Source organism: Solenopsis invicta, chromosome 8 (genome assembly GCF_016802725.1).
Source record: "Solenopsis invicta isolate M01_SB chromosome 8, UNIL_Sinv_3.0, whole genome shotgun sequence".
Taxonomy (NCBI): Eukaryota; Metazoa; Arthropoda; class Insecta; order Hymenoptera; family Formicidae; genus Solenopsis; species Solenopsis invicta.
The window spans coordinates 18493666-18521357 of NC_052671.1; the positions used below are offsets into that span (position 1 = coordinate 18493666).

Genomic DNA, 27692 nt, shown 5'->3' on the forward strand with positions numbered 1-27692 from the left:
TTATGCATGTAAACTGTGTACGCGGTTTGCGTGAGTTTTGCCCGCAAGTTGAAATTCTGTAATTTTAGATTGAAATGGATTTAACAAGTAAGTGCTAACGCCACCGCTAGGCGGCCACGCCGCAGGAGATTTTCTCGTGAGTTAAGTGCGGCCATAGGCGTTATATCTAGGCATCATCGCCGCCAACTCGTCGGCTCATATTTTAGTGACACTTTCAGGAGCTGCTTTTTGTAACCTCGAGACGAATACTCGCTCTCATTCTTTTCAAACATGTCGTGTGTGTGAAACGTTGTTTCACATAAAATTTTATATTTTTACATGTAAATAACAATTTGTATTGTTATTTAATCTTGTATATAAATTAAATGTTTAATTTAAATTTAATCTTTTTTTAAATCTTTTTTAACAAAAAAGATACAAGAAATATTTTTTTTTTTGTAAACTAAACATTTATTACGTTTACATTAATGTATTCTGTTTTAATAAATCTATCTGGGTTCGGATTTTTAAGGGCCTCACACATGAAATGTATAACATAGCATAAGCGTAGCATAAGACTTCTGAACCAATGGGAATCCTATGTAAATCAATTTGACGACTTTATACTGAATGCTCATTGGTCCGTCGGTCTTACGTTGTGCTTATGTTATGTTATTCATTTCATGTGCGAGGCCCTTTAGAGTATATTTCAATGAGCACGAGCACACCTTGTTTCTTCCACCATGGTTGAGACGTTGACAGGTTTTCTAACCTGAATCGTTAATAATATCTCGCGGGGCAAACGACACTTTTTTCTGTCGAATTCGTATGTGTGATGCAAAAACGCGTTGTATGAGCTTATAATAAGTACGTGCAATTAAAAATATACATTTTGCATTAACGAGAGATAATATTATACTTTTACGAGTGCTGTGTATCAAATTTTCCAAGTGTTATAATACATGATTGACAAAGTGCATATGAATATGGCAATGAAATAAAACTAATTAGACTGAATTCTTATTATTAAATCTGCTTTTGTTTTCCTCCAATACGTATCTCACTTTTCTTAGGGAAAATGTGCTTTCTTAAATTTGCCTTTAAGTCATAATTTTTTAACTCTAGCGTTAATGTAAATGTATATTTTGAATGAATTGATGTTTGGAAATAGTCAAATGATTGAAGGAAAATAGAAAAAAATTCTAATGCCTACGTTTAATTTTACAAGTTGAGTCTTAGAAACCCCAATGCTGCATGTCCTCTCTGGTTTCAGAAATTTATAACTGTGTATTAATTAGTAAGTAAGGTAAGTACATTTTGAATCCTGTTTATTAAAGTTAATAAAGTAAGTGTAACTTTAACAACATATGTAGAGTTCATTGAACTAGTTAAAATAATACATGATATTAAATATACTCGCTGTGTTACAAAATGAATTATCTCTTACAAGGGAGAATACTTTTTATAAGAGGCGTAGAAACATTATTATAATATTAGGTATTACAGCGAGATTAAAACACATTTTATTTAATTACAATTAACATTTATTTTGTAACAGCGAACATATTTAATATCATGTATTATTTTAACTAGTTTAGTGAACTCTATATACATTGTAAAAGTTATACTTAAAATTAATAACTTTAATGAACAATATTCAAAATGTACTTACCTTACTTATTAATTAATCCAGTTACAAATTTTTCAAACCAGAGAGAACATACAGCGTTGAGGCCTCTAAGACTCAACTTATAAAATTAAACGTACAACAAGCATTAGAATCATTTTTATATCTTCATTCAATTATTTGACACTTGTTTGAAACGTCAATTCAAAATATACATTTACATTAATGCTAGAGTTAAAAAATTATGACTTACAGGTAGATCTAAGAAAGCAAAACACATTTTCTCTGAGATACTCATTAGAAAAAGATAGAAAGACTAAAACAGATTTAATAATGTGCATTTGGTCTAATTAGATTTGTTTTGTTACCACATTCATGTGCACTTTGTCAATCATATGTTATAACATGTTGGAAAATTTGATACACAGCACTTGTAAAAGCATATGACTTTAGCTATACAAGAAATATATTATTTACTGTAGATGGAGCTCAGGATTTGATGTTACAAGGACATCCATTCTTTTCATTTTACACTGGTAAGAAATTGATTTTTAAAAATTTAATTATATTTTAAAGTAAGCAGTTTTTTATAATCTTGTAAGTTGAATACATAACTTTTATCAAAAAATATATATATTGCTTAACACTACAAAACACGTGATATCAGTATAAAATTATCTTTTTAAAAAAGGTAAAAAAAAGGCGTCAAGTGCGTGCGTGCGTGTGTGCGTGTACGTGTGTGTGCGCGCGTGTGCGTGTGCGTATGTGTGTGTGTGTGTATGTGTGTGTGTGTGTGTGTGTGTGTGTGTGTGTGTGTGTGTGTGTGTGTGTGTGTGTGTGTGTGTGTGTGTGTGTGTACCCCTTAAATCTTTATTTTTTTCTACAAAACCCAAGTGGTACTATATCTGTATTATCATTGAAAAATTTTCCTATTCCAATCCAAGTGGATCTTTAAGATCTGGCCAGATATAATCAGATATGACTAGATATAATTATATTGTTGAATTTAGATTTGTTGAAATATGATTAGATCTATCAGATCTGGCCAGATATGCAATTTGTCTGTATCCGACCAGATCTGAGAGATTTGACCAGATATAACTACCCTGATAGCCACCTGTCTGTGTTGTTGCTGTAATGTTGCCGAAAACAAAGGGCATTAGTTTTCAGCACATTTAGAACAAGGTGTGTGTCTCATTTGCCTTTGGTTTGACATCATATGAATTCAGCACGTTTTGCTGCCAATATGCTGCGTATTTGCTGTCAACGGTTTATCGCCATACATAAAGAGCAACATAAGAGCAAGTTGCCAATAACATGTGCTAAGTCATAAATTTTAGTAAAAATTTAACAACATGTCGAAAACGGTTAAATATATGTTTTGTACTTTTTTTTCAAATATATAAAAAATAAATAAGTTAATTCTTCTTTCTGCTGAATTGTCACCACTCTGCCAAAAATGTGCGATAAAACCGATTAAAAAAAGTAATCCGAATCGATCGAGATTTCTACACCAAAAATACGGTATTAAGACCGATTGAAAATAAGATCGGAATCCAGATAGATTTATTAAAACAGAATACATTAATGTAAACCTAATAAATGTTTAGCTTACAAAAAAATATTTCTTATATCCTCTTTGTTAAAAAAAATTATATTTAAATTAAACATTTAATTTATGTACAAGATTAAATAAAAATACAAATTGTTATTTGCATATAAAAATATAAAATTTTATGTGGACCAATGTTCCATACACACGTCACGTTTGAAAAGAATGAGAGCAAGTATTCGTCTCGAGCTTACAACAAGCAAGTCCTGAAAGCTTACGGAAGTATGAGCTGGGGTGGCGTGGTGGCACCTAGATATAACGCCTGTGGCCGCACTCGACTCACGAGAAAATCTCCCACGACGTAGCCGCCTAGCGGTGACGACAGCACTCAGTTGTTAAATCCATTTCAATTCAATCTGATAGCCAAGTAAATAATTAATTTACTCCTGTTTATTTATTACATTACACACACTCGCCAACACACAATCACATACGCACACGTGCGCACACACACACACAAATCATTTTCGACATTTTATTTGGCTACAAGACAATAATTAACATATTTAATATTTTTAATAAATATACGACAAAAGCACAGCATCATTATCTTTTTTTTTATTATCGTCACGTTACTCTTATGTTGTTGAAAATGATTGATAAAGCAAAATGTTTTCCACGAATAGATGTCATTTTGTTGGCAACAGAATAAGCAACAGTTGCTCTCTGTTTGCTTTGAATCTGCTGACATAAAATGTCTCAAATCTGCTCTCATGTTGTTGAATATGTAGGACTATGCATTACGTTTTCAGCAAATACACAGCAATTAGTCGAAAATTCATGCTCAGCATTAAGTTGCCTGATTTTGCAAAACATGCATGGCTATTAGGGAGGAGTAGTAAGCCTTAAGTCTTAGGAAATTAACCAATCACAGATTAATATAAAGACAATAATTGACTATGATTGCTATTGTACATCGGGACTTACAAAAATTAACAACCCCTATAGCACACTGCTATTTGTCGTCGTTTTGGCATCAAAACAACATCAAACATGTCACTTTATGTCATTTTGATGTCAAAAATTACGAATACTAATGAAGTGTGTATCTCAACAATTGTGGCTCCATTATTTAGAGCCGATGCGCCAGCAAGAGCTCAAATACAAAATATAATTAATTTTAATGGAAAGTACGGTTGTAACATCTGCGAGATAAAAACAGAAAGATATAAACCAGCTTTTGGACAAAAAATCATTCGTGTTTATAATTATCCAAAGTAACAAATTAAACTAAGGACAGCGGAAAAATGGAAGATCGAGCTAAAAAATTATTAATAAAAAAACGAGATATTAAAGGTGTTAAAGGTTACTCTGTAGTTTCTCTATTACCGTTTTTAGATTTGTCCATTTGTCTCTTGCCCGAATACATGCATTCAGTTTTGTTAGGAATAGGCAAACAATTCATTAATATTTGGTTTCATAAAAAAGGTGCATGAAACATTGTACAATATTTAAGAGAAATTGATAATTTTTTTGACTAATATTCGACCACTTCATTCATTTCATAGAATGCCACGAAGTATTTTTCTCCATTCCTTTTACAAAGCTTCTGAGATTTATAATTGGATTTTATTCTATTCTGTTCCGATTTTGTCCAACTTTTTACCTGATAAATATTTCCAACACTAGCTACTTCTAGTTATTGCTCTCTTTATTCTACTTCAAAACAGTATCAATACAGAATTAGAGCTTGAAGAAGCGGAAATTTGCTTAAGATTATTCGTGAAAGATATTAAAGTTTTGTACGGCGATAGAAAACTCACTTACAATGCGCATCAACTTTTATATCTCGGTTTGTGTGTTCGGCGATGGGGTCCTCTATGAGCAACATCGGCATTCCCATTTGAAAGCTTTAATGGTTTTCTAGCAAATTGTGTACATGGGACTAAGAATATGAGTCAAGAGATTATTAATAATTTAAAAATAGCTCAAGGCGCAGCGATTTTAAAAAATCAGTGTTTTGCTGACGAACATACTATTAACCATCATCTAATATCGAAAAAGATTACAAATTACTTGGTTCTCCTCAAGAATTGAAATTTATGAATGATATTGAGAGAAGAGTATTAACATTAAATGGCCTACCCATCGACAATATATCTATTTACGCTCGAGCTAAAATTAAAAATAAGCTTTATACTTCACAACTATATAAAATTACTAAAAATGATAGCTCTAATGTACAAGTAACGACCAATGACAATAAAACTAAATATGGATCTATTAGATTTTTCTTGGAAATAGATAATAATTTATACTTTATTTTTCAATTTTATAATGTTACATTTACTAAAATGTTCTTTGATTGTCAGAAAGTTTTGAAAATTAAACATATTATACTTATTCAACAGATAAATCAGTTTTTATTAATTAAAGTTAAGAATATAAAATCTTTAATAATTCTTATTTGAGTTGGTAATTATTTATGCAAATCTCCAAACTTCAACTCAAATTTTTGTAATTTAAATTAAATGTAATTTAAATTAAATAATCAAATTTTTTGCTTTCTTTGCTTTTTTTTAACTATTACCTAATAATTTTATGTACTAAATAATTTAAATTATATTCTTCTGCATTTGTTTTTTGTATTTTAGATATAAGGCACATTGATAAATAAAATTATATTAAATAACTACGTTTTTTATTTCTAAAAAGTACTTTGTCATCAGCAAATTATGTTTGTATCATAATTGATTTATTGTAATATATTATAGATGTTTAATTAAATTTTTTTAATTTGTTATGTATAAATTTTTGTTTATATATTTAACACTTGCCGTAATTTTTTGTTTCTCGCCATTACATTGAGGTTATTTGTGTTTTACGCTTCTATTAAAAACTACTTCGTAATGAGATGGTTTTCGATCATAGGGGGGTGCAGGCACCTGTAGCACGTACTGTACCGAAGTGACCGGAGTACACAACGCGGGAAATTTTGCTCGGACGCGAATGACCCCATGATGACTAGTAAGAGTTAAATATGAAATTAGACAAATATCATTAAATATTTAATCATATTAATTAAATATGATCAGATATCAAATCAATTTGATCTGCTCAGATATGAATAGCTTTTAATACAACCTCATTTCTACTTATAATATTTTGAGATATGCATATCTGACCATTGGTCAGACGTAAAGTATTTTGGGTCGCATTTGTTAAATATGATTATATCTAAACAGATCTGATAATATCTATTAATGATTTGTAGCGATACTGCAGTCATCTGGACTGTTTCATTGAAAATCAATGATAGATATTGTCAGATCTGAACAAATATGTCAGATCTGAATTATTCTTGAAAATATAAAATCACAGATATTGTCAGATATGAACATATATGCCAGATCTGGGATTTTCCTAAAAATACAGAATCACAGATATTGTCAGATATGAACAGATATATTAGATCTGGGATATTCCAGAAAAATTGAATTGCAGATATTATCAGATCTGAAGAGATATGATCCGATTGAAACCGTCAAAGAGTACAATATATGCTACATATTGTTATATATTGACAGATACTATGATTAGATCTGCATAGATATGATGAGCCATATCTGAGTATATCTGATCAGATATAATTTGATCTACAGAGATATGATTTGATCCGGTTAGATCTAATTCTTTTTTCCCGGGATATCTTAAATTTAATCCAACCTAAATATATTTTTCCAAAAATGTATGAAATCTTTAAATTGTGCTAATTATAAAAAGAATATATTGCTCTTTGAAATAACTATTGTATTTACTAAAAAATAAATATCTTAAAAAATAATCAAACCCAAATGTATGTTTCCAAAAAAATGTACCCCTATAACCATTTCTGCAACTGCAAAGGTTGGTAACAGATTTTGGTCTGCATATGATCCGCATACATTGGTATTTCCGGTACTATTAGCAAATTTGTATTAAATATACTACAACCTTGTTGGCAGAGTATATGACAAATTGACGTTGAAAAGCAAGCAAATCTTGAAAGTTTTGACGACAAATTTATAACAAATGTTAAACAAGTTTGCTATTGCAAAAATGTTAGCAATTTTCACGCAAGAATGCAATATTATCCCTTTGTCAAAATACACGACAGATTGAAAATTGATAGCAGACAGATCTGTTGTTTATATAATTGACAAATTGATGGTAGATAGTAAGCAAGCTTGCTATTACAAAAGTGTCAGCATTTATCACACAAGAATGCAACATTAGTTGAGTTCCATAAAGCGCATAATGCGCTTGACATAATCCACCAAAAGTTAAACAAGGATAAAATGTTACATTGCGCACATCATGCTATCTTTACGAAATTCTGCCATTATCTTTTTGTCAAAACACTTATGCAACTAATTTGTTTGTAATAATTATAACAACTATAAGAATTAAGAAAGCGTCATATATGTGTCTTTAGAAGTTTTTCTCGGTGAATCGATTGGTGCAATCAGTTTTTCTCTACAGTTATTTTTAACAATTTTTTTATAACAATTAATTGCAAAATTGACTTTTGCAACGTGCTCTTTACATCAATAATGTTTTATTATGCTTCGATACTACTTCTAATTGTTATTTTTTGATTGATCTGGCCATGAGTAGGAAAAGATTTTAATTATTTATATAGTTTATACTAAAAATATCTAAGGCTAAATAATCATAGAATTAGTGATAGTGTTTGCGCGATATTCAAAACGCAAGTTTCTTTCGGTTTAGTTCAGTTTTACTTCAAATATAATTTTTTATCAACGATATTACATGTGTACGATTAGCTTAGTGTTAGCGTGTTAGGTTGTTATTCCGAAATCTTAGGTTCGAATCTCGCCGGCGCCGACATGCGTTTTCAAAAATCTTTAAAATAATGCGTAATTGTAATAAGTGAATTAAAATGTTATATGTGAAACAATGGATACAGATTAAGCTATAAAAATAATAAAATCTGTTATAAATAAAATGATTTTTTTTTGTTGGTCTTGGAAACATCAGATTTGATCTGTATTTGGTGTCATTCTGTCAGCACGTTTGAAAACAGATTTGGTTTGTATTTGGTTTGTATTTGCCATTTTGTCATCACATTATTATTATCAAATTTGTTCCGGTATTGATTTCAATTTGACTTTAGATATGTTTGTCAGATTTGGTTTACATTGGACATCTTAATGCGGACACAGTAAGATACGGTTTTGGTACGAAATTCCGCTGGAATTTGGTGTCCTTTTGATATCCTTTTGCATACAAAATGTTTGCTGGATATCAAATCTTTAAATTGCGCCAATTATAAAGAGAATATATTGCTCTTTGAAATAACTACTGAACTACTTTTAACAAATAAAATGCAAATGATAGCATTTTATTTTTTTAATAAAGCCCACGGTACCTTCAAGTTCTTTTTAAATAAAATTGAAATGGTACTATTTGTGTATTTCCAATAAAAAATTTTTCTGTTCTAACCCAAATGAATGTACTTATTGAATGTACTAATGAATTTAAAATGTTTTAATGGAATAACATTTAATCTCAAAGTATTAAAGAGGAAATAGAAATATAAAATTTTATTGAAATAAAAAATTTTTAAACTACAAAAACTTGGCGTTATGAAATAACAAAAGCAATAAAAAGAATTGATTTAAGAAAGAAAGCAATAAATGTAATACTTGTAAGATATTTGTTATAAAAGTAATTACGCTAAATAGGTTAAATATTAAATTTCTTTAACATTTAAATAACATTGTAAATCATTATAATTTTCTATGTTACTGTAACTATTATATTTTATTAACATTATATTTAGATTATATTTAAATATCTAGCAGCGCTAAGTTTTTGTAGTTTAAAAACTTTTTATTTTAATCAAATTTTATATTTGTGATACTTCTGTAATTCTTTGAGATTAAACGTTACATATTCCATTAAAACTTTTTAAATTAAATACACCCGTTAGAACAAAAAAATTTTTTATTGGACATTATAGATAATACCACTTGAATTTTATTTAAAAAGAAAGTAAAGGTACTTGGGTTTTATTAAAAAAATAAAAATACTATCACTTCCATTTTATTTGTTAAAAGTAGTTATTTCAAAGAACAATGTATTCTCTTTATAATTGGCGCAAAGATTTCATGCATTTTATGAAAAAATATATTTAGGTTGAATTAAACTTAAGATATTTATTTTTATGTAAATACCACTTGGGTTGGAATAGAAAAATTTTTTTATAACAATAGAAATATTACCACTTACAAGAGCAATGTACGAGTTGAAGATTTTGTTATGAGGAGAGACCTGAATTTTTTGGTAAAGTACACTCCCCTGATTATTTGATGAAGTTTTTAGGAGTATGTAATGCCAAATATGGAAGTTAGGGGCCTAGGAAGATTTAGGATTTCGGTTTATTCGCGGCAATATTCGTACGGCTATTGCCCACCTACTGGCCAATTTGCGATGGAAATAGCGGCAAATCAGCTAGCGCTGTTGACAGTCAATTTCAAACTGATACTACCAGTCTGGCAGCGGCGTTTGTTGATAAAGTCAAAATGAGACATACATTTAATTTTCAAAATACACATATACATTTCGCAAAAAAGAATCAAGGGCATACAAAAAATTTAATCGCAACAATTTATATAAAGATTATCATAAATACAATATTGAAAACAAAAGCAATTGTTACAATGGGCACAGATGATGTCAGACATCTTTTCGCATCTGTCAAACACACACGTTTCCAACTTGTCAATATCGAGACAAAATTCCACTGAAGTGATGAATCCAAGCCTCTCAATGTAGCCAACTTTGAGAAAGCATATTTTATCATATCGGCGAAGATGGGAGCACAAAACTGCTAGTGGACAAAAGACTGCACCTTGCAGTAATAATTGCGGGTCCAAATCGGCAACGTAGTTTTGATAGAATTCATGATATATTTCACAAAAGACTTGTAACCTCGGAAGTAATATACATCCAAAGATTGGCTCAAGCTAGTTTTCTCTTCGGGGATCCACAACCGTTCAACTTCCAATCGGTTTCCGTATTCGGTCAAAATCTATTAGAAAAGCTCTTTATTCCGGTTGTTTGACCAACTGTCGACGAGAAGAAAACAACACTTGAGGCTCTTGCGGATCAATTCGCCAAACATTAGATGAAGGACCACTTCATCTGACCATAGTTGATCATTATGGGATTTTTGCCCATATGAACATTAATGATGGCAGGGAACACTTGTATGCGCACTTGTGGAAATTAACCAGACAGTTCCAATGATTTCAGGTAGACGATCTCCGAAACACCACCGCCACAATCAATCTATAGCATTATCATGTAACTGTGGGTGGTGACGTTCTTTGAACCCACAGACGCATGTATTCATTTTTCGCCCTTGTTGATGTAGGTTTGATTAAGGTAAAGTTGTTTCTGGAAAAGACTTTGATAATTTCTTCAAATGTGTAACCTTTTTCAACAATTATTTGCTTAACATAGCTCAACAAAAGCAGCAACGGTGGCTTTGTTGGACACTCGTGTTTTGGCGTAATTTTTTTCAACTATGTAGGTGATTTTGCGAAACAAAATGTGATATTTTCTTTTAAACTGATCAACCCAACTTGAGAAGGCCTAAAGTGCAAATTGGGATTGATGTCTTGTTTCGCTTGCAAAATCCACTTTTGGAACATGAATTCGTTCACACGGCCGTACTTGTTTTGATGTGCGAAAAACTGTTCATAGACTCGTTGGTTGACATCACGCATCGAGCGGTAGCCACCGTCTTCTTTCTTGTTAGCCCACCTTTGGAGCATTTGCAAACCGCTGTCTACTACGCTATTGAACTATTGCTGTGACTGCAGATTTTTCTCCGTCTTTTTCCCACGTCCCATATTCTCCACTAATTGACGTGATATAACGAGAGGGACGGCCAAATCGTCCTGACGCGTTCAATAACGGATTCTCATATTTTGCACGGAGACATTCTTTGCGTGGAACTTTAATCTTTGGCTCGGGCATAAAATCAGAATCGTTGTCAGATTCATCTACCGGTTCAGGATTGTGAAGATCAATCGGTGAAGACAGGTCGATATCATACGAATTAGTGTCCTCTATGCAAAAATGTTCGACAATTGAACTATCAGCAATCTCATTCTTACACAAATCAAAATGGTGCTCATCAGATGATAAAATGGTGAGATGGTACATGGAAATGTTGTGCATGCAACACAAAATGGCAATAACATTGATTGGAGAAACAATGCAATTGCTGTTGCTTTGAGAGTCACTTTTATCAACCGTGTTACGAGTCGGGCGTCCTGAAAAGAACAAAAGCTTCAGAATCGTAATCGGAAATAAAAGGCATGTCCAGGGAGCGCGGTGCTGGAACGATGCAAAAAGTTGCAGAAAAGCACAAGAAAAAGAGCAAGTCGAGCAGAGGCAAGACAGTAATAGGTTTGGGATTTTGGTTCATTTGTGACAATATTTTGTTTTAAACATTGTATTTATGATCCTAGTGTATTATGTCCTTGATTTATTTTTATAAAGTTGTATATGAATGTGTATTTTGAAAATTAAATGTGTGTGTCTCATTTTGACTTTATTAACAAATGCTGCCAGACTGATAGTATCAGTTTGAAATTGACTATTAACAGCGTTAGCTGATTTATCGTTATTTCCATCGCAGATTGGCCAATAGGTGGGCAATAGCCACACAAATATTGCCGCGAATGAACCGAAATCCCAAATCTTCCTAGGCCCCTAATTCCCATATTTGGCATTACATACTCCTAAAAACTTCATTAAATAATCAGGGGTACTTTACTAGAAAATCCAGGTCTCGGCTCATAATAAAATCTTCAACTCGTTAACCTTCTACGTTAACCTTGATAGGTTTTGTATAGAAATTAAAGAGAGCATCATATGGGTTAGAATAGAAAAATTTTCAATAATACAAAGATACTACCACTTGGGTTTTGTAAAAAAAAATATGAAGATTTAAAAGGTACACACACAGCCACGCGCACGCACACACACACACACACACATACACACATATCAAGATGTTTTTTACCTTTTTTTGAAAAGATAAGGATAACGCGAATAAGATTTATTTATCTACTAATTTGTATCAAATAATAAATATCGTAAAGCAAAAGGAAAAGAATAAAACCGTAGAAATAAGACGCAATAGCAATAGTAGCGTTGATAGTAAAAAATTTAGAAAAAATAACGGATAATGAACAAGCGAGATAAATAACAATAGAATTATTAATTTGTTTAGAATGAGCTTGGCGAAGAACATGACTAACGTAAATGTAAACGAAACAGAAATGAACGAACATAGACTAGAACCATTATGGAAAGTCAAAGGAAGTAAAGACATAAATAAACCGCCTAGACAATATTCAACGCGTGGATTAAAGCAAAATCAAATGGTAAAAATAGAAACCAAAATAACAAATCAATACAAACATTATATAGAGACAGACAAGCACGAAACACCGTGTAAAATGACAAACATAGCAGAATCTAACAATAAAGGTTACGAAATAAAACAGCAAATTCTAACAATGAATTTAGTATTTGATAAAAAAAGAGAATACGAAAATCTAAAACGCGAATTAAGAGCAATAGAACAGGAAAAACATAAACACCAAGACACGATTAGACAGAAAACCAAGATAGAATTAAATGAAGACAAACTCGTAGGAAATCAACAACAAATAGGTCGAACAAACGCGAACATTAAAGAACAGTCGAAAATAGAATTACCTTACAAATGGGAAGAACGCACAAAACATAATTTAAAATCAGAAAAAGATATAATACATAACGTCGTGCAAATTGAAGATAAAGTAAGAAACGAATTAGAAAAGAATAGTAGAAATAAAATCGAAATCGAGATAGGAAATATCGGCAAAAGAGATATAATTCAAACAACGAACAATAGCCGCGTAATAATACAACCAAGACGTATAGTTCGCGAAATAGATGAGACAAACGTCGCAAAAACTATAACAATAAAAAAGTCTACAGATAACGGATTAAGAAAGGCAAATAAACATAAAACAAGTTTTGAAAACGATTTTAAAATACTAGCAAACGATAGAATAACACAAGAAATAAAATCAAAAAATAAAAACAATCACATAAATTTAGTAAATAAAAGCGTAGCATTTAATAATGACATGTCACTATCAGACACAGATTCCGAACAAGAGAGTCAAAACAAAACATTAAATCAAAAAAGTATAACAACATTAGGAACAGAATCGGAAAATAGCAAATCAATAAAAGAAAAAGTAGAAATAAAAGAATCAATTAATAATAGAACAATAGAAAAAAAGTTGCAACTTTTGGAAAAACATAAAAATATAAATAACAATATGAAGATAGTACTAAATAAAAGTATAGAACGCGCTAAAATCACCGAGAGACGTAAAAAGATACGTAAAATTGCATATAACGTAACACGAGCAATCAAAACAACAGAGACTCCAATTCCAGAAAATTCAGACAAAAATAAGACTATAAACAATTACGACGAGACATACAAACGCGAGACAGATCCGAAAACGTGCAAATCCGCGATAAATTATAACGAGTACGACAAGACATGTAACAGCAAGAATGAAGAACATACAGACCCGTTGACTACGCAGTACCAACGAGTGACCACAAATCGTGCCACCACGGTAAAACCAAGTATGCAGCAGGCCGACCACATGCGAGAGATTACCAGTCTTTCCGAGACACTCGAAAGCGCAAGTGCAAATAATACTGAAAATACGGATAACGTGCATAACGTAGTGAAAAAAAACAACGAGAAAGAAATAGTGACAAAACATGCGAACAATGATACACGTGACAACGTGAGTGCACAGGAGACAGACAGAGACAAACGTACAAACAAAATAACGACACAACAGAAACAAAGCAAAGTAAACAGAATGATGCCGGAAAGGATAAAAGATCTGAAACGAGAAAAAGAGAATGAAATCGATACGACAAATACAATGCCGAGATCAAACACGAATGAGACGGAAAATAATACATCGTTAGAATCATCCACTGACGGGGCGTACGAACGAACAAACGACATGGCAGAATATACATATAAAGAAAGATTTGATCAACTGCGCAACGAGGAAGATACATTAATCAAAGAAATAAAATCACAAATATTAGAATCACAAATCGATTGGCAGATAATGATCCAAAAAGCACTAAACAGAATAGAAGTTTTAAATACAATAAAAAAATATGATAGCTACCAGCAAGACAGAATGGAAAGAAAACATGCACACGAAACAGACAGAGACAAACGTACAAACGAAATATTGACACAACAGAAAGAAAGCAAAGTAGACAGAATGATGCCGGAAAGGATAAAAGATCTGGAACGAGAAAAAAAGAATAAAATCAATATGACAAATACATTGTCGAGATCGAACATGAATAAGACAGAAAATAATAAATTGTTAGAATCATCCAATGACGGAACGTACGAACGAACAAACGATACGGGAGAAAAATATACATATAAAGAAAGGTTTGATCAACTGCGCAACAAAGAAGATACATTATTCAAGGAGATAGAATCACAAATCGATTGGCAGATAATGATCCAAAAAGCACCAAACAGAATAGAAGTTTTAAATAAAATGAAAAAATATGACAGTTACGAGCAAGACAGAATGGAAAGAAAACTTGCACACGAGACAGACAGAAAAAAACGTACAAACGAAATATCGGCACAACAGAAAGAAAGCAAAGTAGACAGAATGATGCCAGAAAGAGTAAAAGATCTGGAACGAGTAAAAAAGAATGAAATCAATACGATAAATACGAAGTCGAGATCGAACACGAATGAGACGGAAAATAATAGATTGTCAGAACCATCCAATGACGGGACGTATAAACGAACAAGCGATACGGGAGAAGAATATACATGTAAAGAATATACATGTAAAGAAATGTTCGATCGATTGTGCAACGAGGAAGATACATTAATCAAGGAGATAGAATTACTAATATTAGAATCACAAATCGAATGGCAGATAATAATTCAAGAAGTACTAAACAGAATAGAAGTTTTAAATAAAATGAAAAAATGTGACAACTACGAGCAAGATAGAATGGAAAGAAAACGTGCACACGACGAAACAATTAAAGCAGAACGTCAATTAAGGAAACTCGTGTATACAAATTATACCATTAAACCGCACGCAAAGAGACACGTAAAAAAAATAATAAAAGATGAACAAGGAAGAAAGAGGTGTAAAGTCCGAGCGAATGTAACGTTCACGGATATCAGCGAACCATCGATCAGAAAAGAAGATAAGAAAAAACAAGTGCGAAATACATTTAAAATTAAAATTAAATTAACAGAAGATAAAATAACATCAAATGCAAAAATGACGACAAAACAGACAAGCGAAATACAGTATAAGAACACAGACAAAAAAGAGTTTACGATAAAAAAGACATACGTTGATAAACACGAAACGAACATGGAGACAATTTATGATATAGAAATGGAAAATCAAGAAAAGACAGACGAGACGAAACGACAAAACACGAAGAAGATCATACAAAAAAGTAACAAACTTGTTACATCAACACCGATCGCAAAAGAGACAGACGAACATATGGTAATACCATCAAAGGATGCAACGTACGGAAGATTCATAGAAAAAACCAGTGACGCAAAAACAGAAAATCAAGATTCAATAAACGGGATGAAACAACAAGACACGAGGAAGAACGTACAAAAAAGTAACAAACTCGTTACATCAACACCGATCGCAAAAGACTTAGACCAATATATGGCAGAACCAAGTACGAGATATGGATCACAAAGAATAGAAACAAGAACAGCACAGAGAAATAAAAGACATAAAGATTCCATAATAATAACGGAATCACCAAAAAAAATTAACAAACGACGAACAACCGTCATTAAATGCCAAGAGAATAAAACGGAACAAATAAAAGAGAAAATCGAAAGCCTTCGAAAAAATAAAAACGTATTTCAATCTCAAGATGACGAGAGTGAAAAGAGAAGTATAACAAAGAACGACAAAGTGGTGAAAACAAACGATAACATAACATCCATAAGAAATAAAAAAACGGATAAACAGCTACGAGTAGAAATAAAAAGTTTATCGATCAATCAGATAAAATATACCGTGAAACGCAAGCGTGAACAACAAAAAGAGGAAATAGCCACCAGAAAAAAAACAAATAACGGATACAAGGAAGAACAAAAAAGGGAAGAACGTACAAAAAATAACAAAACAACCGATAAACGCCAAAAAGAACGCGATAATAAAAGCAAAAAAGAGGATAAGCTTAAGAAACGAAGGATCAAACACCAAATACTAACACAAGAGCAGGAAGAGAAAAGAGCAAAAAGAAAAAAACAATTAGCACATTACCGTGTGAGAATGCCTCAAAAATGCCGAAATGTATCATACTGTAATCGTAACGACAAGAGCAGATTTGAGAAAATGACAACGCAAGAAATCACAGAGATAAAAAAAAGATTACGTGGACAGCAGAAGTTCGAACCAAAAATAACAAAAGGCGTACCAAAATACGTAGCCCACAAATAGTGAGAGGATATAAAACCATAACTCAGTGACAAAAAATGGTAACGTATAAAACTCACAAAAAATTTCACTTTTTAAAACCTTTTTCACGAATTACAAACACAATAAAGGGTGACACTCGTTTGGATACGTAACGATTGGACACGTAATATTGAACGCGTAACAATTGGATACTGCACGATTGAACACCGTATGATTAGACACCGCACAATTAGAAACGCATACTGCACGATACGCGCGCGCGCGCGCACACACACAGGCACGCACACACACACACACACACACACACACACAGGGAGGAGAGTGTGCAAGGAGTCCTACAGTCCACCGCCTCCCGCATTCACTCTGTCTCAGTCGGTTCCTATCGACCAATCGTGCGATTTTCAATCGAACGATTTCCAATCGTGCGGTTTCTAAACATGTGGTGTTCAATCGTTACGTGTCCAAACGAGATACGCCCCACAATAACTTCAACAAACTCTAGGGAAGAATTTACAAGATTTTTTAATAATAATCCTTTCTCCTTGAAACACACAAACCGCAAATAACAACCCTATTTCAAAACAATGCCAAACCTTCTCTTTCTCTTTCTCTCTAAATTTTCCTCTCGATTAAAATCAAAAAGAAAATTGATGGGAAAATTATAACCGTCAAAAGACCCTACAAATTCCTCGATTGTATTACAGAACACCAAACCGATCAGAATAACGAGCAAGGACGAAGAAATAAGCGCTCAGACAAAGGAACGAGACGAGGCAGAAGCATCCACAAAACAAACAGCGCAGAAAAACTCGCTATTTGTGAAAGCGACTCAGACATCGAACCTAAAACGCCCAAAAGACCAAATACGCCCAGACGACGTATGACGCAGATGATATAAAAAGACTACAAAGAATAAACCCAGCAGTCGGCGCAGCAACAGCAGCAGCGAACAAGACGCGTAAGCGAAAAAATTAATTAAATGTAAAACTTTGCGTGGAATGGTCAACGTATGTATAATAATTAGCGTAGGATTAAGTTAAATTTTATATTATAGTAACACGTTAGATATAGATAAGTAATTTTAAAACATTTTTAGCAAAACGCGCAAAGTGGCGCAATTTTAGTTTATTATATCCTAATATTAATAATTATAATCATAATCATAAAGCATTTAATTTGACAATAATCACATTAATTTGTTTACTAAATATAGAATAAGGGCCATATTCATATTAAATTCATAATTTTAAGCCGTAAGTGCATGTACATCCAGCGTCATTGATTCTGTCCTTCAGAAAATTTTTCAAATTAAGAAGTCGCTATCTTTCTACATACTTACAGTTTATGATTAACGTAATGACCAATAAGCTCTAGTCATTACATTAATCGTGAACTGCGAGTATATAAAAGATGATGATGACTTCTCAGTTTGGAAAATTTCCTCAGGAACAGAATCAATGACGCTGGGTGTATGTGAGTGTGTGAAAAAGTGTGAATGAAAATGCGAGAATGAAAGAACCAACAACTTGACAATATTTTTAAAAATACCATAACTGCTATAGAAACGTGCCGTCCTCGTTTCACGTAAAGGTTCTCTCTCACTCTCATTCACGCTAGCGAATGCAAAGCAAGTTTGTTTGCGCGGACCAAAGTATTGTTTTGATTTGATAGGCTGTCGGTATGATATCTAATCAATATGACAAGTCACATTTAACAATTATGCGTGATAAACACCAAGATGCGATGCGTGTGTCTAGAATGCGCCTAACCTTCTTAGAGAAGGCATTAATGATCGCTTGTGTAAATCAAAAGAATACTTTGGTCTGCGGAGACAAACTTTCAATGCCCATAAAGCAGGGAAAAACGAGCTACGATTGATTCATAGAGGCAAGATGAGAACGAGTGCGTGCGTGATCGAGTGTGTGTGTGTGTGTGTGTGTGTGTGTGTGTGTGTGCGTGTGCGTGCGCGTGCGTGCGCGTGCGTGCGCGTGCGTGCGCGTGCGTGCGCGTGCGTGCGTGTGCGTGCCAGTGCGTGCCAGTGCGTGCCAGTGCGTGCGTGTGCGTGCCAATGCGTGTCAGTGCGTGCGTGTGCGTGCGTGTACGTGCGTGTGTATGCGCGCGCGCGCGCGCGCGTGTGTGTGTGTGTGTGTGTGTGCGTGTGCGTGTGTGTGTGTGTGTGCGCGCGCGCGTGCGCGCGATAGAACAATAAGAAACGATTGTACGGAACGACATACGTGGGTGCGAATAATGAATGTACTTGAACACTGAATAAATATTTTACATACTATGTATATATATTTTTTTTAAACGTACATTCGAGCAATTATTATTACGCACGAATTACCACGTCCCACGATCCCTGAAATGTGCAATACACGATCACTGGTAATATAAATTAATTATTAAAACGCACGATTAATTGCACACTGCGACTGAAGTTCTAGCAAATCCGAAGTGGCAAGAATCCAGACAAATAGCTTATCGACCGCATAGAATGCCAGGACGCCGGATATCCCGACCAATAGTGAACACTATCCGTGGCGACGATATTTCGTAAAGATAAGTGGCGTGTATGCTGAAGCGCCGTTGGCGGATATAAGAGATCTTTCTTACTTGTTGGTACAAGCAAGTGGTGATCAGCAACACGAATATCTTAATATTCTAAGCTATTTTCCGGGTTTTCTGGAAAGGCTACGAGCAAACATACTCCTTGTCCGATCACAACCTAATAATAAAGTATTAGACCTATCTTCATTGCATCTTACGTCTTGAAATTACTAGAAAAACTAATTCAAGTAAGGCTGGAAAGATTTATAGAACTAGATGCGATACTTCCAAAATGCTAATTTGATTTTAGAAGAGGAAAATTTTTCAACAATTGCTTGGCTCTCGTAGATCTGAAGATTTATAGAGCTTTTTCGGAGAAAATGATTACTGCGGTTTTTTTTTCCTTAACATTAAAGCGACACATGATAATATTAATCCCAGGATCTTTTTGGACAATATTGACGTTTTGAAAATCCAGGTAGGCTATAAAATGTTCAACAAAAATATCTGTAGTCATAGATCAGTCCGTTTCTACGAGGGCAGCAAATTTTATGGTAGAAGAGTAATACGAAAGGGTGTCGTTTGGGTGTCTTGTGCTTAGTTCCCTTTTATTTAACCCATTGAGGTTACACTTCCAAATAATAACATAATGGTCCACTGGACTCCTCCCCTGCACATAATCAGTCATTTGCCAGCTTTTTGATATTTTGTCGCAAAAATTTTACTGGACATATTTTAAGGTCTGTTCTTTATTATCCAATAATTTTTTGTTATTAATTATTAACATAATTAAAAAATTTAAGTAAAAATGAAACTGCAAAATTTGACTTTTATACAAAAATATTCATAAAATTTTTAATTCTTGAAATAATTCAACAAAAATTTAAAAGTATATTCTCAAGATAGTATACTTTTAGATACAAATTAGTTTTATAAAAAGTTATTTGATTTTGAATGATTTGTGTATGTACTCTTAAAGTTAGCATGGGATCTTTTGGACCCTTAGTAACCTCAACGGGTTAATGTTTATGTCAAAGATGTCTTGAAAATTGTACCAATAAATTATAGAACAATTCAGTTTTCCGATAATGTTGCTCCCCATTGTTTAGATAAATCAGAAATTATAAATGGAACATCTTAAACAAACCTTTATACAAATCAATTCATGGTTAAAATTTTTGGATCTAGAGATCTCTATCCCAAAATCTAAACTTTGTTTCTTCCACAGGAAACGTAGCATCGATGTGCCTCAAAGTATTAAGGGAATCCTAAACACGGTCTTTCTTTATTGACAAAAAAACGATTCATTTTTGCATAAACCGTTCTTCTAATTGCATTTACAGATTTCAAAATTCTTCTTCTCAATTAAAATGTAAACATCAATGTACCTCATAGTGATCCACTTTATGCCGAAAATATTAAATTTATATCTTTTTTTATCTATTATAATCTTAGCCCAACATCGCATCTAGAGCTATCAACGGGTGCTAATATTTCTTTCATACAAATATTTGACGGTCTTTTCTTACAAAATAAGTGTACTATGAAGTACAGATTAGACGCCGGAACAACGTGGAATTTCCGAAATTTGGCTTAGAAGTCTAATATAAAAAACTTTATGCGAAAATTTGTGAACACACGTACACCCAACGATTTTGATTCAGTCCATGGGAAAAGTTTTAAATCTGAGAAGTAGCTATCTTTCTACATACAGTTTATGATTAACGTAACGACTAATAAACTCTAAGGTATATTCCGAACAGTGTTAGTTTGGCTTATTCTTTTTTCTAAAAGTTGGCAGTCATTTTACTAAACGGAGAAGTGTTCCGCACTTATCATTTAACCTGCACACCTGCAAACATTGTAATAAATTGTAGACCCTGTGTTAAACTAGAAAAAAATGTTAAAAATATATTTTTTAGAGATATAAAATAATAAAACTTAAATTTCTTGGTGCAAAAAGATATTAACAATTTAGCTTATAGTGATAAATATTGTAATAAATTATTACAAAAACAAAATTTTTTTCATAATTTTTATCTTTTCAGATCCATTTGTTATAGTCAAGCTACAACTCGGCGCATGGCAACCGTAAACAGGTCATCATGCCCCGAATTAAAACGGGAAGGTTCCATTTGCGCACAGTACTATTGCACACAAGCCACTCACAGCGCTTGAACAGAAGAATATCACTAGGTACTAGCCGCTGTAATTGGCTGTGTGCAATAGTACTGTGCGCAAATGGAACCTTCCCATTAAAACACTTGCTATGCATTTTTGTAACACGATGAAACAATCAGAAAGCCCGAAAACCCGAAAACGGACATTGCCGAAATCGTGTCACAAGGACGCTAACCAAGCAGAAGTAATTACGCCAAGCAACGGCTTAGCGCAACCTTAATATGAGAAGACTGCCCGACAATCGAGCGTCAAAGTAGTGATAACCAAGTGTCTGAACGCTATACATCTATCCGTGCCATATATGAGAAGACGTCCATCACCTCGAGAGCTACACCTACGAACAACCAGTGACTACTCTCCAGCCACGCCTACTAACGCATACCACCGCCTCACGCAGCACGTAATGTTATAACACGAATTAGCACTCGCGAGCGATATCAGGCTGTATCAGAATAAACATTTCTCTACACACAGACTCCGCCTGTCGTAAGTCTCTTTTTGCCGGCCCTTACCCCCCTCCCTGGCGTCAATCGGGCCTAGTTCCGATATTGTGCGATCAAAAGCACAACATTGGTGTCAGAAATGGGATTACGACGTCAAAAGGGATGAACAAGGAACCCTTGCGGAAAAGTTATAACTAGAAAAAAGGACAAGCCAGAGCGAAACATCTCTGCCAAGTCCCGAAAATGTCTGCCAACAAACCATAGAGCCACAAAGCCATCGAGCCACTAAGCCGCAGAGCCATCGAGCCACAAGCCACAAAGCCATCGAGTCACAGACCTATCGAGCAACGAGTCACCGAGCCGGCAGCTGCCGAGCCACTAAGCCGTCGCCGCCAAAACGCTGAGTCAACGAGCCAATGAGCTGCAGAATCGACAAGGGCAGCGCTGACCTACTGCCTTGCCGATAAGCCGAGCATTAGTCGCACTGTAAATCACTATCACTCTTCTTTTCTCGCACATGTCAGATGAGAAAAACGATTCACTGACCGCGAGAGGATACAAACTATCCAACTCACCTATCGCAAATGGAGTAGAGGAAAACGCGCCTAGACAAACGCACCGCGACGCAAATAAAGCGCTAACCGACTCCGTCAAGTACGATTCGACCAGCGTGATTACTGAACGCCACTTTAAAATCCGATTTGCTCGACTTCAGCCTAATGGACAACGACAATACTAATGCGACGGAAACAGAACTACCGTTCAATGCCAACTTCACGCTTCCCCATCGGAACGACCGCAAGACCGAGTAATCCTAGTCCGTCTAACGCCGCAACAACTCGTGAAACGCAACAAATGCAGGATCTCCTGGCTGTCGACCCAGAGAAAAACTTGACACTACGAGATGTCATGCGCGAGATACGAAGATTACAAACACGGATAGATAAAAATGAGCTCAAGCTCGCATTCCGCAAAATACTACGGCCCGCTGATTAAGCTTCCACAAACACGCATTCGATATTACGCACAACCGGTATTTGCAGAATATAAGGAACCAACGAGGGTCCACGGTCACCTTTTTGCTGCTTAAAGACCCTAGAAACATGATACCCGAGATAGACGGTACCAAACAAAATTGCGTAAACAAGTTTATAAACGCAAGTACTTACGCCATAAAAAATATACATCCCGCAGAGGAGCATACGTTACTGGAAATTATTTTGTGCACCAAGTTTAAAAACAAAACAATGACCGACTTTCAAACGCGCGAAATTCATAGCTTTGATCAACTTAAACAAGAACTCGAGCAAGAATACCTCCAAAAACAAAGTACAGCCCACCTTCAAATAGAATTTAACGGACGGGATCCGATAGCGCACGGTGCGATAGCCCACCAACCAATCATCTTGATTTATCTAACCCAACCAATGGAAAAACTCTAGGCATCGGTTGCTGTGAGTAGTCGGCGGGTCCCGATAGCGCACATCCCAAAAGCACACAAACCACTTACAATGGCAGATGCCTAGAGATTTTCTGTAGGTTGGGTTAGATAAGTCAAGATGATTGGTTGGTGGGCTATCGGGATGTGCGCTATCGGAACCCTCCCGTGAGTGGTGGTGCGCTATCGGTCCCGTGTGCTATTGGGATCCGCCCGAATTCAACTCGTTAAAACAATGACACAATGAAAGCGCCCAAGATTTTGGCCGTTGCGTGGATCAATTAGCAATGGAGCTATTCGAATCCATGGAAAAAAGGGAAAGATCACTCCGCGGAGCAAAAACAGGCGATACTAGAAAATATCAAAGAGCTGACCTTATGCAAACAGGGCTACACAAGGACATCAAGTTACTCGTGCGCTCCCAACGCTATACATCCTTGGCAGGGGCAATAACAGGCGCCATAGCAGAGGAAAAAGTTAAAGGGCCCAACAATCACTATAACTCGTTTACAAGAAAAAATAAATACGAGCCGCCGAAACGAACCTCTTATCAGCCCGTGATACAATGTAAAAAATGTAGAAAAATAGGCATTACGGCCAAGACTACCGAAGCAGTCGCTACGCAAATCGTTTCTCCTTGCCAAAACCAAAAGGACGCCCGCGAGAGAACACAGTGGAGAAATACTGCAATCACTGCAGAAAACGAGGTCATACCAGACAAGAATGTTGGTCTTTAAATGGCCAACTCGAAAAGGTAGAGAACTTCTCATGCTCAGCCCAAACGGGAAAAAACGCAAGAGAAAATAAGAGAGAGAATAATCAAGAAAAACGGCGAGCGATAAAAGCCGCCGATGCGCTAAGTAGCGAAGACGAGGAAAGAGACGAAAATCCGCAGCATAAGCGGACTGCGCTTCTTACCGCATAGCGCACTTCCGCTCGCGACGCACCGAGAACGGGCTGGACCTAATCTCATTACCTGTACAAAAAACCGCACGGAACAAAATCAAATTTTTATTTGATACCAGGGCGACAATTTCATTATTTAAGCTGAAAACTCTGACCGATGAAATGGAGATAATTGAAAAAGAAATTTAACTTACCGGAATATCGAGTCACTCTATTACCACGATTGAAAAAGCGTACATTTATATTATAGTAGATAATAAACTCAAAAAACACCTTGTCTATGTTACTTGAGATAATCTGCCGTTTGTCTATGAAGGCATCTTCGGAGTCGACTTCATCCGAAAAAATAAAGCAACGTGCAACTATGACACGAAACAGGTAATAATAGGCGATACGCGGTGTAAACTATACCCATACAAGAAAGTAACATTAAGACCGTGCAGCAAAACATTGGTCCAAATAATTACGAATACTAACCAAATGGGGATAACAAAGAAAGAAGAGACCGCGCCAGAAGTGTATATAGGTGAATGCTTCATAACCCCACACAACTATACGGGCGTAATAAGCATGATAAACATAACAGACGTGCCGGTAGAAATAACGGGAAGGTCCCAGATGCGCACAAACCCAATTGGACACCACCAATTATAGCGGCCGATGCCTAGAGTATTTCCGTTGGTTGGGTTAGATTAGATTACGTGATTGGTGGTGTCCGATCGGGTCTGTGCGCATCCGGGACCCTCCCGAGATAACGACGCCGCACGCAATACTTGATACAATCGAGAAAAAAGACAGCGAAGAAATAAACGCCGTGCACCAGCAAGAAAAAGAAAACGTTTTATCACAAAAAGAAAGACAAGATAGATTATGACAATTACTGCGTACAGAACACTTAAATGCGGAAGAACGAAAAACTCTAACAGAAATTTGTAAGGAATTTTCCGACATTTTTTTCCTTGAAGGGGACACACTCTCGTGTACCCCAGCCGTGACGCACGAGATAAATACGCGAGTAGATAGCGCACCCGTAAACATAAGACCATAGCGCCTGCCGGAGAAACATAAAACCGAAATAGAAAAAATAAGTAAAAAGAAAAAATGCTGAGAAATAGAATTATTCGACCAAGTGCAAGTCAGTGGAGCGCGCCGACATTAGTGATGCCCAAAAAAGCCGACGCGTCCAGTAAACAAAAAATGAGAATTGTAATAGAATTCAGAAGATTAAACAATCTAACCATAGGCAATTCATTCCCACTATCAAACATAACGGACATATTGGACCAACTAGAAAGTACTTCACAACGCTAGACTTAGCGTCAGGGTATTACCAAATATCCATGGTGGAAAAAAATAAAGGAAAAACAACATTTTCTACACCATACGGGCATTATGAGTATAACAGAATGCCATTCGGATTGAAAAACGCACCGGCAACATTCCAGCGACTAATGAACGCGGTGCTCGCAGGCGTTCAGGGTATCAGATGTCTTGTATATTTAGATGATATCGTCATATACGGACCAAGCCTATAGGAACATAATCGCCGCCTTACAGAAATATTCCAACGATTAAAACAACATAACTTAAAACTCTAGATAGACAAATGTGAATTCCTAAGAAAAAAAGTTAACTATTTAGGGCACGTAATTACAGAGGAAGAAATAAGACCAGTCCCGAATAAAATTACGGCAGTAAAAAATTTTTCAACGCCGAATAAAATCAAAGACATTCAAGCATTCTTAGGCCTGGTGGGATACTATAGGAGATTTATAGAAAACTTTTTGAAAATAGCGAAACCATTAATCATGTTAACACAAAAAGATAAAAAATTCGCGTGGACAGTAACGCAACAGCACGCGTTTGAGTAGCTAAAAGAAAAGGTGACGACAGCAACAGTGTTAAATTACCCGAACTTTAAAGAGACATTTATAGTGACGACCGACGCATTTGACTATGACGCTCCTATGCGATAGGAGCTATACTGTAGCAAAGGCCGATAGGACAAGATCACTCAATAGCATACGCTAGCCAAATCTTAGGCAAAGCGAAACAGAACTATAATACAACAGAAAAAGAACTACTAGCCATCGTATGGGCAGTAAAATACTTTCAACCATATCTATATGGAACTCACTTTAAAATCATTACAGACCACAAACCGTTCACATGACTGTTCAGTGTAAATGACCCAGACTCACGATTAATATGGTGGACACGCAAATTAGAAGAATACGACTATGAGATCATCCACCGAGCCGGAAAAAGAAACACAAATGCCGATGCTCTGAGCAGAAACCTGAGAACAAGTCAAGTAAACAGCATCAAGCAGAAAGAAAAAGAATACACCCAAGAAGAAAAGAAGCAGCTTCTATACGAATATCACGATGCCCCCACAGGAAGGCACCAACGGTAGAACGCACCGTAAACCGTCGAAAAATAGAACATAAATAGAAAGACATGGCAAAAGTAGAAAATTACGTAGAAAATTACATCATAAAATACGAAAAATGCCAAAAGAATAAATTATCAAGAAAACAAAAAGCGTCGCTGATAATTACAAACACGCCGGAAAAACCATTTTAAAAGTAGAGTTTCTCTAGATATAGTAGGAACGCTAACAATGACAATCTCAGGCAACCTATTAAAATTTCAAGATAACTTAACAAAATTCGAGAAAGGTTTACCAATACCTATTCAAGAAGCGGCAACAATCGCAAAAAAATTTACGACGAAAATAATACTAGAATATGGAATACCGGAGATAGTACTCACAGACCAAGGAAAAAATTTCATAAGCGATTTATTTAACCCTTAAACACGTAAGTGGGTCGGAGAGACCCCATATGATGTTTTGAACGCTTGCTGTGTAAAGACAGAATGAGATAGGATGTTCAGACCAGGGGGTAAAAAAAGTTTGAAATCTCCTCTTTCAATTGATATAGTTGATCAACTTTTTTGGTCAACTAGAATGGAAACGGCACGGCAGTAAAGTTTTGTTAGGGTCAATGCGACCCATATAATATATGAGTGAAACTTTTTGTGAATAATTTTATAAAATTAATCTGATAAAATCTTATAAAAATTTTCCGGATAAAACGTGTTCGAATAGGTCTTTTAACTATATTACTCTGTCTAAAGTTAAAATACTATATAGTGCAATAGAAAAGAGACTTTTTAAGCGCGCCCTGCGTAAAGCGGACGAGTCTAATACGCAGCGCTGTGAAGAAAGGGAGCTTCTAGGCTGGGCTTTCGTGCAACGCTGTGGAGTGGGGGAAGTCCCCGTACGATCTCGAAAGACGTGCAGTGCAAAATTTCACAGTCAGTAACTGAGAGTCGTTCGACGATCTTGAGAGACGTGCTGTGCATTTTGGAAAGAGAGCTGTTGTTA

General features: G+C 35.0%; 1 protein-coding gene across 2 annotated transcripts; it reads left to right on the forward strand.

Moving 5' to 3' along the window:
* Positions 1-680: 680 nt before the first annotated feature.
* On the forward strand, positions 681-18597 carry LOC105205093 (trichohyalin-like). Of its 2 annotated transcripts, XM_039452451.1 has the most exons (4): positions 681-846; positions 2089-2142; positions 12472-16845; positions 17491-18597. In XM_039452451.1, exon 3 carries the CDS (start codon positions 12473-12475, stop codon positions 16805-16807), a length of 4335 nt encoding a protein of 1444 aa, XP_039308385.1. In that variant the 5' UTR covers positions 681-846; positions 2089-2142; position 12472; the 3' UTR covers positions 16808-16845; positions 17491-18597. The 2 variants fall into 2 exon arrangements, with proteins under 2 accessions (XP_039308385.1, XP_025996713.2); XM_026140928.2 differs by lacking the exons at positions 681-846; positions 2089-2142 and having other exon boundaries at positions 11652-16845.
* Positions 18598-27692: the final 9095 nt, after the last annotated feature.